General features: G+C 51.8%; 1 protein-coding gene across 4 annotated transcripts in view; it reads right to left on the bottom strand.

The window, feature by feature from the left end:
- Positions 1 to 21957, bottom strand: part of LOC309531527 (uncharacterized protein) — a 91971-nt gene that overhangs the window by 30477 nt on the left and 39537 nt on the right. The window contains exons 1-2 of one of the 4 annotated variants that reach the window (XM_082221107.1): positions 21879 to 21898; positions 20068 to 20560 (exon numbers count right to left, since the gene is read on the bottom strand). The exons of 2 other annotated variants lie outside the window; for them this stretch is intronic. In XM_082221107.1, coding sequence (XP_082077233.1) covers positions 20068 to 20469 — 402 coding nt within the window. In that variant the 5' untranslated portion in view covers positions 20470 to 20560; positions 21879 to 21898. Of the gene's footprint in view, positions 1 to 15242; positions 16686 to 20067; positions 20561 to 21878; positions 21899 to 21957 lie in introns of those variants that run through there. One more of the 4 variants, XM_082221113.1, reaches the window with a different exon arrangement.

The raw sequence follows: 21957 nt of genomic DNA, 5'->3' as shown, positions 1-21957 counted from the left end.
ATGGAGCTGGTAAACAACTGCCCTGGACACAGAATTGACCTGCGCCTCCATGAACAGCTGTGAGTCCAGAATGAATCCCAGGCTGCGCACCTGGTCCTTCAGGGGCACAGTTACCCCATTCAGGACCAGGGAGTCCTCCACACCTGCCTGCCTCCTGTCCCCCCAAAACAGTACTTCTGTCTTGACAGGATTCAACCTCAATCTGTTGGCCGCCATGCATCCTCCAACTCTCTTTGTGACGCCAATGTTGGATATAGGGTCCATAAGCAATGTTGCTCATGTTATTAACATCACTGGTAAGTTGGGGTAGGGACGAGGGTGTTGATATGCTCTGGCAGCCCCAATGTGCTGCTTGTTTGTCAGATTTTAGCCTGTTTGTGGATTGTTTTATTGAGGTTAGGGTGAAGCAGGACCACCTGGAGGAATTCTACCCTTATGCTTTTCATATAATCAGTTAGCCATATAACCATATATCCTTATTGTCAGGGCTGCTACCCAGTCCCAGCTCACATAGGACCACGCTAGCCAGCGTTCACGTTATAAGAGTCTTTATTGGGTTACAGGTTCCATTTCCGAACTGCAATGTGCAGCCCTACGTCTTCTATGTCAGACCGGCGAAGACCCGTCTGAGTCTCCGCCTCTTGCACACCAGCTTAATACCCTAGCCTTGCTCCACCTCCTGCGCCTTTCCTTCCGTCTCTGGGTCCTTCTGCCTCCGGGGTCTCCTCCTTCCTACTCTCTTCTGACGCTGACCCCCCGGACCCTTCCGCCTCCTTGCGGCGGGCTTTGGGACCTGGCTCACTCTCCGGGCTGCTTACTGCGCCAGCTTCCGCTGCATTTGAACTTGGCGCGCGCGCCCAACTCTCTACCTTCCTCTTGACCGTTTCCTCGCTCCCTGATGTGGGCGTGACTACTCCTGACTCATGCCCTCCCTCCTGCTGAAAGCCTCCGGAACCTGATGCCTGGTCCCCTTTCTCCCCGCTGCTCCCAGCTGGGCACGTTGGTCCCGATTTCCAGCTGCTGCTCTCTGATTCCTCTCTGGCCCCTTCTTCCTGGGGTGTCCCCCTGCTTTCCCCCCTTGCTCTGACCGCTGGCGCTCCCTTCTGGGAATCCTCGGACTCACTGGACAGGCTCGGGGATCTCGGGTCGTCATCCCCACTCATCCTTCCTTCGTATTCCTCCCCCTCGCTCTCTGTTTCCTCCCTTTTCTGCGTCTCTGCTCCTGAACCCCTGACATCCACCCCCCCTCGAAGCCCCCCCTTCCCCCCTCCCCGCTTTCAGGTGTGGGTGCTGGGTGCTCCATCATCACGGGAGTGAATGCCGGATACAGTTCGCTCCCCGTGGCTGGCCGCCAACTGAAGACCTCCGAGTCTTCCTCCTCGCATTTGTCGACGTTGACCTGTTCCGCTTCCATTTCTGTGCCGCCGTGCTCGAACCCAAGATCCTCCCCGAACACGTCCATGTCAGTCTCTGCGTCGGTCGCTCGACCTGGCATCTCCAGCCACTTCCGGCGCCACTGCTCCTCCGGTCGATCGTCCCACCAATACGAGGTGTCTGATGCCGAACCCGCCGGTGACCCCTCTGGGGAACGGGTGCCCGGTGCGGGTTCCCCGTCCGAGTCAAATCCATGGAACGTGCTGGAGGAAAGCGTGGGCGTGAACAGCCAGTCGTCGAAGAAACCGGCTGGCATGGGTCTGTGTGGGAAAAGGGCATGAAACTCGTCCTTGAGCAGGGGTTCCTCCAAAGGGTAGTCTTGCACCCAGCTATTAGCACTGGCCCGGGTGCCCTCTCTGGCTAGGAGGTATTCTACTCCCTCTTCCCCCCATCTGGAGTCCAAAATCTCCGTGACTTCGTTGATGGGGTCCTGCTGTGGCAACCCCCCCGTCTCCATCCTCTCCCGGAACAGACTCGGTGCCGTTCCTGGCTCCTGGAATCTGTGAGGTGCCCTGTAGGGAGTGAGCACCGACCTGTGGAACACCGGATGCATTCTGGAACCCTCCAGCAGCGCCAGCCGGAAAGCTACCGGGTTGATCTGTGCTTCGACTTGGTATGGACCGAGTTGCTTGTGCCCCAACTTCTTCTTGGCTAACGATCTGGTCGGCACTGCGTGGGCTGCCAACCAGACCCAGTCTCCCACTCGGATCTCTTCGCCAACCCGCCTGTGCTTGTCAGCTTGCACCTTGTATGCGTGCTTAGCTAGTTCCAGCTGCCGTCTGAGTTGATCGTGGACCTCCTGCAACTCAGACGCGAAAGCGTCCGCCGTCTGCGGTTCCCCTTCCCCCACTCTCTCCAGTCCCGGGAAGGTTCTGGGATTCCTCCCATTGTTGGCGAAGAACGGCGTCACCCCTGTGGACACGTGCTTCGTGTTGTTGTAGGCAAACTCGGGGAGCGGCAGGTAATCCACCCACGTCGCAGGCTGTTGATTGGCATAGCATCTCAGGTACTGCTGCATGATGGCATTGACCCTCTCCGCTTGCCCGTTGGTCTGCGGGTGTCTTGCTGATGCCAGGTTGATCTTGACGTTTAGAAAACCCATCAGCTTCTGCCAGAAATTCGAGATGAACTGGCGTCCGCGGTCGGACAGTATAGACCACGGCAGACCGTGCACTTTGAACACGTGATCTATGAACAGTTTGGCGGTTTGTTCCGCCGTGGCCACCTTCGCACACGGGATGAAATGTGCCATCTTGGTGAACAAGTCCACCACCACTAGTACAGCTGTCTTGCCTCTCGAGCTGGGTAGATCCGTGACAAAGTCCAGGGCCACCCTCTCCCACGGTTCAAACGGCGTTTGCAGCGGTTCCAGCAGTCCCGCCGGCGGTTTGTGCACCGTCTTGGCCCTCTGGCAGGTGTCGCACCTCGCGACGTAGTCCGCGACCGCCCCTCTCAGTCTGGGCCACCAGAAATCCCTTGCGACCAATTCCACCGTTTTTTCTGTGCCAAAGTGTCCAGCCGTGGGTGCGTCATGCAACTGTTGCAGTACCTTGGCGCGAAGTTCGTCTCCCGGCACGTAGATGGCCCCTTTACGTATGAGCAAGCCGTCTCGTATCTGGAACTCGTCGCTCTTCGCCGTGCCCCTGTGCACCTCGGCCATCTTCGCTTGCGCGAATGAGTCGTCCTGCAACGCACGCCGCACCGCATCCAGGTCTACTGTAGCCGAAGCGCACGCCCACGCTGTTGGCGCGAAGATGTGCATGGCCGCCGCTGGTGTCACCTCTTCAAGGTATTGCGGTTTTCGGGACAGTGCATCCGCCATGACGTTGGTTTCGCCTGGGACGTACTCTATTCAGAAATCGAAGTCCGCAAAGAACTCTGCCCAACGTATCTGCCTCTGGTTCAGGAACTGCGCCGTGCGCCAGTGCTCCAGATTCTTGTGGTCCGTGCAGACTTGCACTGTGTGCTTGGCGCCGATCAGGAAATGCCTCCACGCCTTGAACGCTGAATGAATGGCCAGCAACTCCCTGTCCCAGATGGTGTAGTTCTGCTCCGACTTGCTGAGCTTTCTGGAGTAGAACGCTCCCGGCCTCCAGACCCCCTGCGGGTCTCGCTGCAGCAGGACAGCTCCCACGGCTCTATCGGACGCGTCCGTCTCTACCCGCAGCGGTCTGCTGGGGTCGATATGCAGCAGTTGCTCTTCCGACGCGAAGAGACGCTTGAGCGCTTGAAAGGACTGCTCCGCCTGCTCCGTCCAGATGAACTTCTTTTTCTTGGAGCTGAGCGTGTCCGTAATGGCCGCCGTCTGCATCGCGAACCCCTTGATAAATTTGCGATAGAAGTTGGCAAAGCCCACAAACCGCTGGACCTCCTTCCGGTTGCACGGGCTCTTCCAATCCAACACTGCGCGAACCTTGGCGCTGTCCATGGCTAGCCCCTTGTCCGACAACTTGTATCCCAGGAAATCCACCTCCGTCGTGTCGAACTGGCACTTCTCCAGCTTGGCGTACAGCCTATGCTGCTGTAGTCTGCTCAGCACCTCCCGAACGTCTTGGTCGTGTGCTTGCTGCGATTCAGAGAATATCAGGATGTCATCCAGGAAGCAGACGCACTTCTTGTAGAGCAGCCCCGCCAACACGTGATGCATGAAAGCTTGAAAACAGTGGGAACCATTTTGCAATCCAAACGGCATCACTCTGTATTCGTAGGTGCCCAGAGGCGTGAACATGGCTGTCTTCCACTCATCGCCCTCCCTCATGCGGATGAGGTTGTACGCCCCTCGCAGGTCCAACTTGGTGAACACGCGTCCCTTGCGCACCGTCGCTAGGAGGTCGTCAATCCTGGGCATGGGGAAATCAGAGGGCTTGGTCATCTTGTTCAAGAGGCGATAATCAACTACAAGTCTTTTTTGGGGCATGTCTTTCTTCTTCACGAAGAAAACAGGACTGCCCCCCACTGCCTTGGACTCCCGGATGAAACCGCGCTCCAAATTGTGATCTATGAACTGTTTGAGTTCCTGTAGTTCGTCCTCAGACATGGAATACAGCTTCCCTTTCGGCAGCGTCGCCCCTGGTAGGAGGTCAATCTTGCAGTCATACGGCCGGTGAGGGGGTAGCTTGTCCGCCTCCTTCTCGCAGAAGACCTCCAGAAAGTCTGCGTATTTGTGGGGGACCGCTTGCAACGTACCCAACTGCAGCTGTGATTCCTCCTCCTCTCCCTCCTGCCTGGGCAGGATGCAGTGCTCCGCACAATAAGAAGAGCCGAAGATCAGCTGCCGCTGGTACCAAGCCAGCGTCGGACTGTGCCTGTCCAGCCAACTCATGCCCAAGACAATGGGTGTGTCCGACAGCCGGGTGACATTAAAACTGATGACTTCCCTGTGGTTACCAAGTCGCATCACCATTGGCGGCGTCTGCTTCACCACCTGCCCCCCCAGCAACTCTCTGCCATCCACTGTGACGACTTGCAGGGGCAGAGTGGCAGGCAGTAGCTGTATAGCGTGCTGCTCCACAAAATCCTGCGCTATAAAGTCTGCATTACTTCCAGAGTCTACAGAAAGTGGCACATCTACTGTGACGCCATTGGGTAGCTGGAGTGATGCAGTGAGCTGCACTACTGGTTTGGGTGGGAGGGGGTCTGTGGGCTGCAAGATCTCTGGGGACTGCTTCACTGATTCGTCTGGCTGGGCCCCAGTGCCTCTGTCTCCAGCCAGACGTCGTCGTTTCCCTGCTGGGGTTCCCTGTGCTGCGTAGCTGCCGTCACCGTTGCGGAGGCTGCAGTGTGCTTGGAGTTCCTCTGGGGACACTCTCTCGCCATGTGTTGAGGGCTGTCGCAGATGTAACACTTCCGGTTCCCTCTAGGAGGCTTAGTTTTGACTGCTCCAGGTGCTGGGGCTCTGGTAGCTGACTGAGCCCTGGCACCTCCCACCTCCATAGGTTCCGCTCCCCCTCCTGGCGGAGGCGTGGATTGCGCACGCGCTGCTTCCCTGGGAACGAAGGAGAAACTTCTCGCTGCTTCGCGCCCTCCACGTCCTTCATCTCTGCACCATGGGCGTTCTTCCAGTCTCACCCCCACAGTCAGCGCCCTTTGGACCACCTCCCGCGTGCTCCGGGGCCTCTCCCCCCTCGCAATTTCGTCTTTAACTGCACTGCTCAGACCCTCCCAGAACAGGTCTCTGACTGGAGGTGAGTCTCTGTCCCATTCCAAGGCACTGACCAGTGCAAAAAAGCGGGCGTGATACTGCCGTACACTCGCCCTCTCCCGTTTCAGTCCATGTATCTCTCGTCGAGCAAGATCCACATCTATGGTAGATAAAAAGCACGCATCCATCGCTTTGATAAAGGCATCTGCACTCCGAAGCGCCGGATCTTTATCCCTCCACAAATTGCGCAGCCACGCTTTAGCATCCCCATGCAAATGGGATAGTATAAACCCCACCTTCTCTTCCTCATCTCTAAAGTCTTTTGCCAGCAGTTGCAGTGCGCACATTACGTCTGCTCGAAAATTGGGGTACTGTTGTAAATTCCCATCGAAGTGAGCCACAAGCCCTCCTGCTCTCCGTGCCAACCCAACTCCCTCCGGTCTGGGTCCCGGTTGCCCGTGCTTAACAAACGCTTCAAACCTGGCGTGGAGATCTCTGTAGGCGGCCGCAGCATCCTCTTCCCTTTTCTTGGAAGCCAATACCTCTGCGTTCAACTGGGTCACTGCCTGTTGCAGAGCTGAAATTTTCTGTTCTTCCGTCATCTCTGCTAACTCTTGTGAGCTTGCTCCCAAACACCAATCTCCTCCCCTCGCTGCTTCTGCCTCCGCTGCGAGGTTTCAGGTGTCCGAAGCTTTGTGAGACGGGTCTTACTGTCAGGGCTGCTGCCCAGTCCCAGCTCACATAGGACCACGCTAGCCAGCGTTCACGTTATAAGAGTCTTTATTGGGTTACAGGTTCCATTTCCGAACTGCAATGTGCAGCCCTACGTCTTCTACGTTAGACCGGCGAAGACCCGTCTGAGTCTCCGCCTCTTGCACACCAGCTTAATACCCTAGCCTTGCTCCACCTCCTGCGCCTTTCCTTCTGTCTCTGGGTCCTTCTGCCCCCCGGGGTCTCCTCCTTTCTACTCTCTTCTGACGCTGACCCCCCGGACCCTTCCGCCTCCTTGCGGCGGGCTTTGGGACCTGGCTCCCTCTCCGGGCTGCTTACTGCGCCAGCTTCCGCTGCATTTGAACTTGGCGCGCGCGCCCAACTCTCTACCTTCCTCTTGACCGTTTCCTCGCTCCCTGATGTGGGCGTGACTACTCCTGACTCATGCCCTCCCTCCTGCTGAAAGCCTCCGGAACCTGATGCCTGGTCCCCTTTCTCCCCGCTGCTCCCAGCTGGGCACGTTGGTCCCGACTTCCAGCTGCTGCTCTCTGATTCCTCTCTGGCCCCTTCTTCCTGGGGTGTCCCCCTGCTTTTCCCCCTTGCTCTGACCGCTGGCGCTCCCTTCTGGGAATCCTCGGACTCACTGGACAGGCTCGGGGATCTCGGGTCGTCATCCCCACTCATCCTTCCTTCGTATTCCTCCCCCTCGCTCTCTGTTTCCTCCCTTTTCTGCGTCTCTGCTCCTGAACCCCTGACACTTATGATGATTTTTATATAATCCATGTTTGAATCATGACGGCTTCTGCAAAAGCTTATAGCAAATTGCTTAGATCGGAAGAATCCGAAATGAACTCTGCCCCAGTTCGCTTCCCTTGTTCTTCTCAGTGTCTCGCTAACATAAGGGGGAAGCAATAAATCTGCTGTGCTGGCACTTTCCCCCCTGTCCAGACAGGGTCCAGAGTAGCTCAAACAGGAAGATGTTAGCCGCAAAATGTCCCGGTATAGCAGATGGTCGCGTAGGAGCGTAAGGGCCGAAGTTCCTTTTCTTCCTCCTTACCATAAATCAGGGGAAAGGTTAAATGCATGTTCAGACGGAAAAAGCAGAAGTTGGGAGGGAACTCTTTACATGATCAGGGGGCAAGGCCAGAATGCGCTCATTGGTTTTCTTTTTGCTGCCGTGTGCGATTGTATCGATTATGTCATGTATGTACTCAGGTATAAAGCCTCTGGGCGCTGGAGCCCGGGGCCCAGTCTTTGGGAAAGGATTCCACTGGGTCTCTTATTGCTCAGCAATAAATATCACTTTCTTTTTCTCCACTGCTGCGCCTGTCAATTCTGGGGCACAATTTGAGTGGCTCACTGGTACCTTAAAAATCCTGGCAACAAGAGGAATTATTTTTTTTCCTCCCAGTTGAACGACGTGGCCCAGGGAGAGAGGGGAAAATAGTGGAAGTGAACAGCTGGCTTCGCAAATGGTGTAAACAGGAACGGTTTGGATTCTTAGATCACGGACTGCAGTTTCTTGAAGATGGACTTCTGGCAAGTGATGGGCTGCACCTCACAACGGTTGGGAGAAATGTTTTTGCCATAAATCTCAGAAACCTCATCAGGAGGGCTTTAAACTGACTAATGTGGGGGAGGGAGACAGTGCTCCTGAAGGTAGGAGTCTATCAATTAATGAAGATGATCATCCAAATGTCATAGACCAAATGGAGCAAACAGCACGCGGACCTAGTGGTGGGAGGAAAAAATCCTTAAATAAGAGACACGGGGGAATGATTAATGGACTTCAATGTCTGTACACTAATGCGCAAAGCATGGGAAATAAACAAGATGAGCTTGAGCTCTTAGTACAGCAAACTAAATATGACATAATAGGCATCACTGAAACCTGGTGGGATAAGTCCCACGATTGGAATGTAATAATGGGGGGATACAATCTATTTCAGAGAAACAGACCAGACAAGAAAGGAGGAGGAGTGGCATTATATGTCAAGGATGTGTATACCTGTGAAGAGATCCAAGATTTAGATCCTCAAAGCCAAAGTGAGAGCATTTGGGTCAAAATTAAGGGAGAGAAGAATAACAGAGACCTCATTGTGGGAGTTTACTATAGATCCCCAAGCCAAACGGAGGACATAGATGATGCCTTCCTGGAACAGATGGCCAAGCATGCAAAAGGAAGGGAGATAGTAGTAATGGGGGACTTCAATTACCCGGATATTTGTTGGACGTCAAACTCAGCCAAGAGCATAAGGTCAAACGACTTCATAAAACTTAGGGAAGTGCTGGGTGAGATCCCATGGACAACAATACTAAAAGGAAAGGGAGTTCATGATGGCTGGGAGTTTGTTAAGAGGGAGATAGTAAAAGCACAACGTCAGGCAATACCAATGAGACGGAAACCTGGAAGGTGCCTAAAGAAGCCAGGGTGGCTATCTAAAGAACTTTTAACTGAATTAAGATTAAAAAAGGATGTGTACAAAAAATGGAAAAGGGGGGAAACCACCAAAGAGGAATTCAAACAAATAGCCAGCACGTGTAGACACAAAGTCAGAGAAGCTAAAGCACAGAATGAACACAGGCTTGCTAGAGAGGTTAAAAGAAGCAAAAAAGGCTTTTATGGGTATGTTCGTAGCAAAAGGAAGAACAAAGAAACAGTGGGGTCACTCAGAGGAGAAGATGGTGAAATGCAAACAGGGGACACAGAAAGGGCTGAACTCCTCAATGCCTTCTTTGCCTCCATCTTCTCCGATAAAGAAAACAATGCCCGACCTGAAGAATTTGGAGCAAATGATTCAGCAGAGGAAACACAGCCCAGAATAACTAAGGAGATAGTACAAGAATATTTGGCTAGTTTAGATGTATTCAAGTCTCCAGGACCAGATGAACTGCATCCAAGAGTATTAAAAGAACTGGCAGATGTGATCTCAGAACCACTGGCAGTCATCTTTGAGAATTCCTGGAGAACAGGCGAAGTCCCGGCAGACTGGAGGAGGGCAAATGTTGTCCCTATTTTCAAAAAGGGGAAAAGAGAGGACCCAAATAATTACCGCCCAGTCAGTCTGACATCAATACCAGGGAAGATTCTGGAGCAGATCATTAAGCAAACAGTCTGTGAGCACCTAGAAAGGAATGCTGTGATCACTAATAGTCAGCATGGATTTCTGAAAAATAAGTCATGTCAGACTAACCTGATCTCGTTTTTTGACAGAATTACAAGCCTGGTAGATGAAGGGAACGCAGTGGATGTAGCCTACCTTGATTTCAGCAAGGCATTTGACAAGGTGCCCCATGATATTCTTGTAAAGAAGCTGGTAAAATGCGGTCTTGACTATGCTACCACTCAGTGGATTTGTAACTGGCTGACTGACCGAACCCAAAGGGTGCTCATCAATGGTTCCTCTTCATCCTGGAGAAGAGTGACTAGTGGGGTGCCACAGGGTTCTGTCTTGGGCCCGGTCTTATTCAACATCTTTATCAACGACTTGGATGATGGACTCAAGGGCATCCTGATCAAATTTGCAGATGACACCAAACTGGGAGGGGTGGCTAACACCCCAGAGGACAGGATCACACTTCAAAACGACCTTGACAGATTAGAGAACTGGGCCAAAACAAACAAGATGAATTTTAACAGGGAGAAATGTAAAGTATTGCACTTGGGCAAAAAAAATGAGAGGCACAAATACAAGATGGGGGACACCTGGCTTGAGAGCAGTACATGTGAAAAGGATCTAGGAGTCTTGGTTGACCACAAACTTGACATGAGCCAACAGTGTGACGCGGCAGCTAAAAAAGCCAATGCAATTCTGGGCTGCATCAATAGGAGTATAGCATCTAGATCAAGGGAAGTAATAGTGCCACTGTATTCTGCTCTGGTCAGACCACACCTGGAGTACTGTGTCCAGTTCTGGGCACCACAATTCAAGAAGGACACTGACAAACTGGAACGTGTCCAGAGGAGGGCAACCAAAATGGTCAAAGGCCTGGAAACGATGCCTTATGAGGAACGGCTAAGGGAGTTGGGCATGTTTAGCCTGGAGAAGAGGAGGTTAAGGGGTGATATGATAGCCATGTTCAAATATATAAAAGGATGTCACATAGAGGAGGGAGAAAGGTTGTTTTCTGCTGCTCCAGAGAAGCGGACACGGAGCAATGGATCCAAACTACAAGAAAGAAGATTCCACCTAAACATTAGGAAGAACTTCCTGACAGTAAGAGCTGTTCGACAGTGGAATTTGCTGCCAAGGAGTGTGGTGGAGTCTCCTACTTTGGAGGTCTTTAAGCAGAGGCTTGACAACCATATGTCAGGAGTGCTCTGATGGTGTTTCCTGCTTGGCAGGGGGTTGGACTCGATGGCCCTTGTGGTCTCTTCCAACTCTATGATTCTATGATTCTATGATTCTATTTTACTTAGTAAGGCGTGGGGAGGGGTGCTGAGAGTGAGTTGTAGATTGTTGGGTAATGGGGAGTGTCTTTTTATGTCGCCTGGACTGGTGTTGGGTGGGGATCTCTGTGGAGGTGTGAGGCTGGGGGGTGATATTGATCGTGTTCGCTGTATTGATGGCTTGGGGGGAGAGGAAAAGGAGGAGAGGGTCACCAGTCCATCGGGTTGAGGTGATTTCTGGTTGCTTCATTCTGCCTTCTGCCACATTGGCCTCCGCTCCCCGTTTGGTGTCGTCTGCAAATGGGATGAGCACCCCCTCAGTTCCTTCATCCAAGTCGTTCAGAAAGACGTTGAACAACAACGGGCCCAGGACAGAACCCTGCAGCACCCCTCTTGTCACTTTCCCCCAGGAGGAGGAGGAACCATGGAGGAGGACTGTTTGGGTTCGGTCAGTCAAATCCACCTAAGAGTTTCCTCATTCAGCCCACCTTTTAGAAGCTTAAAGGCAAAAATATTATGGGGGACTACATCAAAAGCCTTACTGAAATCAAGATGCACTATTTCCACAGCTGTTCCCTGATCAACAAAGTTTGTAACTCCATCCAGAAAAGGGTGGGAGAGATTTCTCTGGCTTTTCTTGTTTTTGTATGTTTATGTTTTTGTATGTTTATGTTGTGAAATCTTCAGATGAAAGGCACATAAATATTAAAAATGATAAAAAATAAGGATATTGACAGGCTGAAACATGTGCAAAGAAAGGTGATTTATGTATTTATTTAATTTGTCTACCACCCAACCCAGTGGTGCCAACTTGAATAAAATATTGGTGGGGGGCCAGGTAAGGCCTGCTTTGCACAATCAAACACATGACGCATGCAGGCCATTGGAATGGCAATGCCTATCAACTGGGGGGGTGGCCCCCTAAAATATATCATTGGGGGGCAAAAACCCCTCAGCCTCTAAGTGTTGACTCCTGTTCCCACATGTCTCAGGACGGTTACAACATAAAAACACAACATAGAAACACAAAATACACATCAGCAACTCAACTCCCCACCACATTTTAAAAGGCCCTTAGATGTCAATCAGCCAAAGGCCTGGTTAAAAAGGTGCGTATTAGCCTGGCTCCTAAAGCTATAGAATGAAGGGTTTCTCCCCTGTATGACGTTTCTGATGCTTAGTGACAGCAGAGCTGTCACTGAAGCTCTTTCCACATTCCCCACACTGATAGGGTTTCTCTCCTGTATGAATTCTCTGATGGGAAGTGAGACTAGAGCTTGTAATGAATTTCTTTCCACATTCCATGCACTGATAGGGTTTCTCCCCTGTATGAATTCTCTGATGGGAATTGAGATTGTAGCTCTGACTGAAGCTCTTTCCACATTCCATGCACTGATAGGGTTTCTCCCCTGTATGAATTCTCTGATGCTTAGTGAGATGGGAGCTCGTCCTGAAGCTCTTCCCACATTCCCCACACTGATAGGGTTTCTCCCCTGTATGAATTCTCTGATGGGAATTGAGATTGGAGCTCGTCCTGAAGCTCTTTCCACATTCCCCACACTGATAGGGTTTCTCCCCTGTATGAATTCTCTGATGGGAAGTGAGATGGGAGCTCTTCCTGAAGCTCTTCCCACATTCCCCACACTGATAGGGTTTCTCCCCTGTATGACTTCTCTGATGCTTAGTGACATCAGAACTGTGACTGAAGCTCTTTCCACATTCCACACACTGATAGGGTTTCTCCCCTGTATGAAGTTTCTGATGCTTAGTGACAGCAGAGCTGAGACTGAAGCTCTTTTCACATTCCCCACACTGATAGGGTTTCTCTGCTGTATGAATTCTCCGATGGGAAGTGAGATGGGCGCTCCAACTAAAGCTCTTCCCACATTCCACACACTGATAGGGTTTCTCCCCTGTATGAATTCTCTGATGCTTAGTGACATCAGAACTGTGACTGAAGCTCTTTTCACATTCCCCACACTGATAGGGTTTCTCTCCTGTATGAATTCTCTGATGGGAAGTGAGATTGGAGCTCTTCCTGAAGCTCTTTCCACATTCCCCACACTGATAGGGTTTCTCCCCTGTATGAATTCTTTGATGAGAAGTGAGAGAGTGGCTCCAACTAAAGCTCTTCCCACATTCCACACACTGATAGGGTTTCTCCCCTGTATGAATTCTCTGATGGGAAGTGAGATGGCAGCTCCAACTAAAGCTCTTCCCACATTCCATGCACTGATAGGGTTTGTCTCCTGTATGAATTCTCTGATGCTTAGTGAGATTGGAGCTCTGAGTGCAGCTGTCTCCACACTCCAAATTTTTGCATGGCTTCTCCTCTCTGGGGATTTTGTCATGTTCACCTTTGTTCTCGATTTCCAATTCATCACAATCTGCAATGCAGACAAAAAGGGATTAGAGCCTCAGGAACAAATGAAGAAGAACTAAAGGGAGTTGCGTGTGTGTTCATTACCTTTGTTGTTTGTCATTAACCAACATATTTATTAGATTCTGATGGGTTGTTGAATGTTGCTTTTTCTGATATACTGTAGTGGTAAAACTGTGACCAAGCTGCGGGAGGCAGTGGAAGACAGGGGTGCCTGGCGTGCTCTGGTCCATGGTGTCTGGGCCTGGGCAGTTCAGACACCCAACCGTGGTATAAAAAGGCAGAACTGGAGGAAGATGGTTCACAGAAAAAACTGGAATTTGCTGTTCAAGGTTTATTGTGGGAGTGTTAGGTTCCCTGGTGTTGTATTGGGCGCTGTTGAGCTATGTGGAAATGTATGAGGTTTGTTACATAGAGGTATTTTTTGAATATCCAGGCAGATAGGGCGATTCCACAGGGAGCCTTACCAAGAGAGGCCACGATCCCACGATTCTCCTCCATGACGTCCTTATGCAGAGCTCTCTGGTCAGGATCCAGTAATGCCCATTCCTCATCCGTGAAACAAACAGCAACATCTTCAAAGCACACTGGACCCTAAAAGAAAAAGGAAATGTACTCTTCCGAGACAGCAGAAATATGATCTGCTACACCAGGGGTGTCAAACTCAAATTCATCGGGGGCCGCATCAGCAGTTTGGTCACCCTCAAAGGGCCGCTAGAGGGCAGGCGTTCTCTGGCTTGTAGGCTGCCACGCATGCGCTGAAGAGGCGGCTTTCTTGTGTAAAAAAAAAAGCGAGAATAAAAGGTGAAGGCTGGCGGCCGGCGGTGGCTACACGGGCCACATGACGAGGTCTGGCGGGCCGGATTCGGCCCGCGGGCCTTGTGGTTGACACCCGTGTGCTACACAATGCTCTGTTCTTTCCTTCCTCATAATTGCTGTGTTGTTTTGATAGGATTGCTTTCAATAGGATTGACACTTTGACACGCATTCTGGAAACGTATGTCTACATGCTTGGTTCTGGCCTTAAACTGCCTGGATTCTGCCAACTTCAGACAGGGTTGATTGTCTTCCCAAACAGTGATGGGCAGGCAACAATCCCCATAGATCTCTTGCACCAGGCATCTATAGAATTCCAGTTCCCTGCACAATTATGACAGTGCAATTAACTCAGCCTCAGTACACTGGGCTTTGATGCTTCCCTACTGAGCAGATTGGTAGCAAAAGCAATGTCCGGCCTGCTCCATTGGGAGCGATACAACAGACTACCCAGAGCGGACTGGAAGAGCTCAGCGTTTTCGCACTCAATGCGTTCTGCTAGCCGACTGTCTTTCACGTAGCTCGTCTCCATGGGTGCCCTAACCCCTGCACAATCAGACATTCTGAACTTCTCAAGCAACTGCTCAATCTTGCCTTTCTGACTGAGCAAGAATCTTCCATCTTCAGTCCTGTCTATCTGAACACCTAAGTAGATCCTTACTGCACCCAGGTTCTTGAGCTGAAACCGTTTTCCAAGCTCTTTGGCAAACTTCTGCACCTGTTTGTTTGCCCCTGAGATGTGAATGATGTCATCAACAAAGATCAACACCATTTCCTGTGACTCTCCTGACCCTTTAAGGTACAGGCAGCTGTCAGCAAGACTCTTCTTGAAACCTAGCTTCTCTAAGGCTTTAAGCCATAAATGGACTTGTGAAACTTCCATACAGTATTCGGCTCATTGCCCTCAAACGCTGGAGGAGGAAGCATGTACAGATCCTCCTGGAGCTGTGAGTTCAAATAGGCCACATCCACATCAAAGTGATACACCTGAAAAACTCTTTGTGCAGCAATCGCTAAGAGCATGTGCAGAGTTTCACTTCTGGAAGTAGGAGCATATACGTCAGTATAATGCAGCCCCTTTTGCTGCATGAACCCTCTGGCTACTAGCCTAGCCTTGTACTGTGGTTCCCCTGTTGCTGTGGGTTTAAGACGGTAAACCCAGCGGCTGCTCACAGCCTGTTTGCCCACTGGCAACGTTGTGAGGGAGAACACACCTAGAGACTCCATTGAGCTCATCTCCTTCTGCATTGCCTCATGCCATTTCCTGGCTTCTTCCTGAGGCAGTTTCTGAACACCCTCAAAACTCTCGGGTTCACACTGTGCCATGCCAACCCACACACTTGTGACTGCAAACCTGTCAGGTGGTTTACCTTTCGTTGTGCGAGCTGAATGTCTCAACCCAGTTTCAGGTACCCCCTCAGACCCACTAGGACCAGCTAGAACGTCCTTGGCCTCAGAGAGCTCCCCCTCTGACTTACTGCGCCGTTTAGACTTCTCAGCTGAACCTGTGGGTGAGGAAGGAGCACTTCTCTGTTCAAGCTTCACAGCTTTAGGAGAAGTTCTTCCCTCTACCTGCTCTGGGTCAGGACTCTGTGCCTCAGCAGCAGGTTCAACCTCTACCTCTTCCTCATCAGCAGAGTCAAGCAGACTCTCTGAAAGAACATCAGGGTTCCCATGTATGCGTGTCCATCCATTCTACTCACAGAACTCAGCACTGCTGCTGAGCAGAATCCTGGACTGATTGCCTGTTGGATAGGCAAATCTCCACCCCTTGGTCCCTGGCTCATACCCACAGAAAATCATCTTTTGGGACCTTAGGCCACCCTTTCTGTGCTTGGCCTTTGGCACAAGGACCCAGGCCTCGCAGCCTGAGTACAGCTGGGTTAAAGTGGTTCTGTTATGTCTTCTGTCAAGGTCATGCTGACTATAAGAAGAGGCCAGAAGGAGACTGGGTTTCTCCCTCCCTCCCTCTCTCTCTCTCTCTTCCTTCTGGTGTTCTGTACATAGCATGCTGAGTGTTGAAGTTTAAACTTATTATAAGTTGTGGGAAATTTCAGTTAAGTTTGCTGCAACTGGATTTCTTATGGACAGGGCCAATCCTGAATGTTTTGGATTTGGGACCATTATGCTCATTTGTCTTCAGTAGCAGTAAAGCTCTGCTGGGTGAAATACAATTGCCTCTGGTCTATTTTGGGGGATCCTGCAACGTCTTTACGTTTTCACTCTGCTAACTATACATTGGAGTTCTGCCTGGATCAATACTGAGTAGAATTCCATGACAGGGTCTTCCTCCATGAAATCAGCTGCCAAAAGAGAAGGCCACTAGCTCCCCACAGCTTTCCAAGTCCCCTCCTCTCTGGGGTTTCTGGCAAGCGATTGAACAGTGCGCCAGTGTGCAGCCTGCCTTTGCTCCTCCATTGTCAGACAACTCCTGGCTCAGAGAGACAAGCAGGGAGGGTGGCTTATGGCAGAAGGAGAGGGAGCCCCCAGTGGCTCCTCCTCCTCCTGACTCACCTCTGCCTCTCGACCTTCCTCCTCCCACTCGTCTCCTTCCTCTTCTGCCTCCGATTCTGCATTGCATTCTGCCTCAGAGTCTCCCAGCTCACTAAGCCCTGTTACCCCTTCAGCTTCTGACACCTCCTCTTCCCAGACTTCTCCCTCTTCTCCCTCTCACTGCTCATCCTTCCTCCACCTCCACTCCTTGGGCTGAGACATCTTCCCTTCCTGGTTCCCCGGCTGCTTCCTCCCACCATTCCTCTGTGCCCAACCAGTCCATGACATTGCTCCATCCCTCAGCCTCTGTCCCCACAAGGCAGCTCCCCCTGACCTGATCTGGTTCCACAGCCGCTGCTTCCCTTCTGCCCCCATGAAAAGATGGATCAGGAGGTCTTGCTGGCATCATTCTGTCTCCTGAAAGAGAAAACAGGTAAGCAGGATGCCAGGCGTGCCCATGTCTCTCACAGGTGAAACAGAGCATCTCTATCTACAGATGGGCCTTTCAGAAAGCCTTACCTGCTGAGTGCATTTGGACATTTGTGCCCATTTCATATGTTAGTCATGCAGAAATACATTCTCATTCTCTAGACCCTTCCTCCCAACTCCCCCCCAAAAAAAAACTTGATGAAAAGAACCCAGAGATTATATGGGAAACCAACAGAATGAGACCAAATGGAGAAAAACCGCCTTCTTCCTTACCCGGTGGCCTCTCTCTGGTGTCCAACGGAGGCCTCTCTGCCTCAGAGGAATCCAGGTCCATTTCCTCAAAACGATCCTTTTCCTGAAAAAACAACAAGGATTCAAAACAGAGAATGAATGACATGAAATAGCAGAAAGATAATGGAAAAGTAAAAAACTTTAAGGGTGTGAGATCTCATTCCATGGATGCCTTCCCAGAAAAAGGATGGGCCATCAGCAGAGCATTATGGGATGTTCTCCATCCTCTTTGGAGCCCCCAATAATAATAATAATAATAATTTTTTATTTCTACCCCACCCTCCCTAGCCGGAGCCAATCTTTTGGCGGCTAACATCATAAATCTAACACAGTATACATAGAACATAAGAACAGGCAATCTGGACAGATGGCAGTCCACTGGTATAATAGTAATAATAATAATAATAATAATAATAATAATAATAATAATAATAATAATTTATTATTTATACCTCACACATCTGGCTGGATTTCCCCAGCCACTCTGGGCGGCTTCCAAAAGAATATTAAAATACTGTGATACATCAAACATTAAAAACTTCCCTAAACAGGGCTGCCTTCAGATGTCTTCTAAAAGTCTGGTAGTTGTTCTTCTCTTTGACATCTGGTGGGAGGGCGTTCCACAGGGAGGGCGCCACCACCGAGAAGGCCCTCTGCCTGGTTCCCTGTAACTTGGCTTCTCGCAGTGAGGGAACTGTTAGAAGGCCCTCGGAGCTGGACCTCAGTGTCCGGGTAGAACGATGGAGGTGGAGACGCTCCTTCAGGTCTACTAGACAGAGGCCTTTTAGGGCTTTAAAGGTCAGCACCAACACTTTGAACTGTGCTCAGAAACGTACTGGGAGCCAATGTAGGTCTTTCAAGACCGGTGTTATGTGGTTTCAGCGGCCGCTCCCAGTCACCAGTCTGGCTGCCGCATTCTGGATTAGTTGTAGTTTCCGGGTCACCTTCAAAGGTAGTCCCACATAGAGCGCATTGCAGTACTCCAAGCGGGAGATAACCAGAGCATGCACCACTCTGGGGAGGCAGTCCGCAGGCAGATAGGGTCTCAGCCTACGTACCAGATGGAGCTGGTACACAGCTGCCCTGGACACGGATTTAACCTGTGCCTCCATGGACAGCTGTGAGTCCAAAATGACTCCCAGGCTGCGCACCTGGTCCTTCAGGGGCACAGTTACCCCATTCAGGACCAGGGAATCCTCCACACCTGCCCGCCTCCTGTCCCCCAAAACCAGTACTTCTGTCTTGTCAGGATTCAATCTCAATCTGTTAGCCACCATCCATCCACCAACCGCCTCCAGACACTCACACAGGACCGTCACCGCCTTCACTGGTTCTGATTTAAAAGAGAGGTAGAGCTGGGTATCTTCCGCATACTGATGAACACCCAGCCCAAACCCCCTGATGATCTCTCCCACGGGCTGCATGTAGATGTTGAAAAGCATGGGGGAGAGGACGGAAACCTGAGGCACCCCACAAGTGAGAGCCCAGGGGTCTGAACACTCACCCCCCCACCACTTTCTGAACACGGCCCAGGAGGAAGGAGCGGAACCACTATATGACAGTGCCCCCAGCTCCCAGCCCCTCAAGACGGTCCAGAAGGATGTTATGGTCGATGGCATCAAACGTCGCTGAGAGATCCAGCAGAACTAGGAAACAGCTCTCACCTTTGTTCCTAGCCCGCCGGAGATCATCAACCAGTGCGACCAAAATAGAAAAATTCCTTCCAGTAGCACCTTAAAGACCAACTAAGTTAGTTCTTGGTATGAGCTTTCGTGTGCATGCACACTTCTTCAGTGCGACCAAGGCAGTTTCAGTCCCATGATGAGGCCTGAATCCCGACTGGAAGGGATCCAAATGGTCCGCTTCTTCCAGGTGTGCCTGGAGTTGTTCGGCAACCACTCGCTCAATCACCTTGCCCAAGAATGGAAGATTTGAGACTGGGCTATAGTTGCCCATTGTGGCCGCATCTAAAGATGGTTTTTAAAGAAGTGGTTTAAAGCATCCCCTACCACTCTCTGGAAACCATTTGGATCCATTAAGTGGGGGGGGGTGGACCATCCTAATTGATCCCACCTCCCTGCAGAGGGGAAGGGTCGCGGAGAAGTCCAGTTGCACCAGGAAGTGATCTGACCATGGCACTTCTTTCGTTTCGCTTTTACTTAGTGTCAGATCACCAACATCCATAGAGGTAAACACCAGGTCCAAGGCATGTCCACGGCTATGGGTTGGGCCAGACTTATTCAGGGACAGCCCCATGGAGGCCATGCTTTCCACAAAGTCCCGAGCGGCCCCTTGTAAGGTCGTGTCGGCATGGATGTTAAAATCCCCCAGGACAACCAAGCTAGGTGTCTCCAGGAGAACATCCGCCACAACCTGAAGCAGCTCGGGCAGGGAATCCTTGGTGCAGCGGGGAGGTCGGTACACCAAAAGGAATCCTGTACTGCCCCTATTGCCCAACTTCCAGAACATGCACTCAGAGAACTGGGTCTTCCCAATAGGACGCCTGGTGCAAACTAATGACTTCCTAAAAATCACTGCAACCCCCCCTCCCCGCCCTCATGACCTGGGTTGCTGTGCGTAAGAGAAAACTGGTGGACAAGCAGCGACAAGGACAGGCCCATCTGCTTCATCCAACCAAGTCTCTGTTACACATGCCAGGTCAAGTCCTCCATCCACGATCAAGTCAAGTAAAATTGAGAGTGGTTAATATTCGCTAGGGCCAACTACTGTTACCACTGGTCTTATAAAGGAGGTGTGAGCGGGCTAGGAAGCCTCTTTAATGCTTATTCTTGTACTGAAAGAAAAGAATCAGACTGAACCCTGACCAAAGGCCTGGCGGAACAGCTCTGTCTTGCATGCTCTGAGGAAAGATGTCAACTCCCACAGTGCCCTGGTCTCTTGTGAGAGAGCGTTCCACCAGGACGGAGCCACATCCGAAAAGGCCCTGGCTCTGGTCAAGGTAGTATCCAAAGTCTCCCTCACCTGCTCTCTCTCCTCTGCCTGACTCAGGAGGAAACCTTCGGCCAGGGCCACCGCCTGGGAACTGGTCTCCGCTCCACAGTCCCTCACCCAGCTCTCCATCTCTGGAGGAAGGACAGCCAGGAACTGCTCCAAGATCACCAGGTCCAGCATCTCAGCTTTCGTGTGCCTTTCTGGCTTCAGCCACTGGTGGTCAAGGTGGTAGAGTCGGCTGCAAAGCTCTCGGGGTCCTTTGGCCTCCTGGCAGCAGAACTGTCTCACCTGCTGTCTCTGCACCTCTGAGCGGAGGGTGTCCTCCTCACCCAGGATCTTCAGCACAGAGTTTTCCCAGAACCCCCCACTGCTCCCAGTTTTGATGGCATGGCCTCTTTCTGCTCCAGGGCCAGCTGAGTCTCGCTCATCCATCTGTGCTCTCAGGAAGCCTCTGAGAGATCAGAAGGAACCCTTTGGTCTTCTGCCAATTCCTGTCCGTCTGAATGAGAAGCTCTAGCAAATCCTAGGAAGCAAATACATTGTTCTGTTACAGAATTTGTAGGTCAGGAGAAGAAACAGATCCCTGAACAAGCATGGATGAGTCTTGCCAGGAATCAGGACTGGACGGTAGCAGAGCCCAAACCATGAGATACCTTTTTGAAAAGAAAGAGGAGGAGGAAGGGGAGAAGAAGTAAGTCTCCAGCCCTCTAGCAATGCAGAATGTGGAGGCAACTGAAGGGATTTCTGGGAGATGAGTCAGCCTGGTTGCTCCTGCCTTCCAGTCAATGCATGAAGTCAGAACTGACTGACAAGGGAGGCATTTGAGAAATGGATGCTTGGCTCTAGTGGGGGTCCTCATCCGGGGGTCCTCAGGAGTTGCTCCCCACCCCCACTCCCCTGCTTCCGTCTCCTTTTCTTGCACTTGGACTCTCTGCCGCTCTCAAGACAGACTCCTGGGGTGGGGTCTCTTTTTCTTTCTCTAGAGGGCCAGGTATGTATCTGAACAAGGGCCAAGTGGGTGGAGGGCAGGAAATTTATTATTCTCTTAGATGGCTTAACACACGCACAGCCCTTGATGCCAAGGTCCCTGGAGGCTCAGGGAGTAGCAGCGCCCATTTCCGGCTGCTTTGCCAGCAACAATCCCTTTGGGAGAGAGAGGATGTGGTCCTGGGATGCCCTGCTCTGGGTGCGAGGGGATGGCTGCCGTGGCCTCCGTGGGGAGCTGCCCTGGGAGACACTGGGAAACTGGTCCCCAATGCAGCAGCCAGACTCTGGGAAACTGGGATCCCTCTCTTTACTCCTGGCCTCTCTCTCTCTCCCACCTTTCCTTCCTCCCTCCCCGTGGGGTTTTTTGGGGGGGGGCTAGTCCACCTCCTCGTCCAGCTTTGGAAAACCATTTGCAGATGTTCCCTCTGTTGTGCAATGAGGCTGAGCGACGTCACAGAGAGTCAAAGTCTCAGGGATTCCTTTGTCTGAAGAATGGAGATCTTTTCTGAAGGGGGGGGCAAATGAGTTTGGGACCCTCTGATCTGCAGGAAGGAGAGCGTGGCAGACCTGGCCCCTCCCTGGCAGGACCCTCTCCTCCCCCCTGACTTGGGGGTCCCCCCCCCCGCTCTCTCCTTCCCTGACCTTCCTCCTGGGGAGTCTGGCAAAAAGCTCTGGCTCTCAGCCCCGGGGCTCCTTCCTCCTCTGGGTAGCAGGAGCATAGCGGGGGGGGGGTCTTTGCACCCCTGACCCTCTCCCCCCTGACTTGGGGGTGTCCCCCCTGCAGGAACAGATCAGGCCCCCCCCCGCTGCACCCCTGGGACCCCCACCAGATCCCAGAGAGAGAGGAGACTCACCAGATCCCAGGAGGGGGCAGCGAAGCAGGGAAGGACTGGGGAGGGAGGGAGGGGCCTTGGCTCTGGAGGACCTGCCCCC

This window comes from Podarcis vaucheri (assembly GCF_965113315.1).
Source record: "Podarcis vaucheri genome assembly, chromosome: 4".
NCBI lineage: Eukaryota > Metazoa > Chordata > Lepidosauria > Squamata > Lacertidae > Podarcis > Podarcis vaucheri.
Note: the sequence above shows the minus strand (reverse complement) of the source record. Positions and strands in the feature narration are given on the sequence as shown.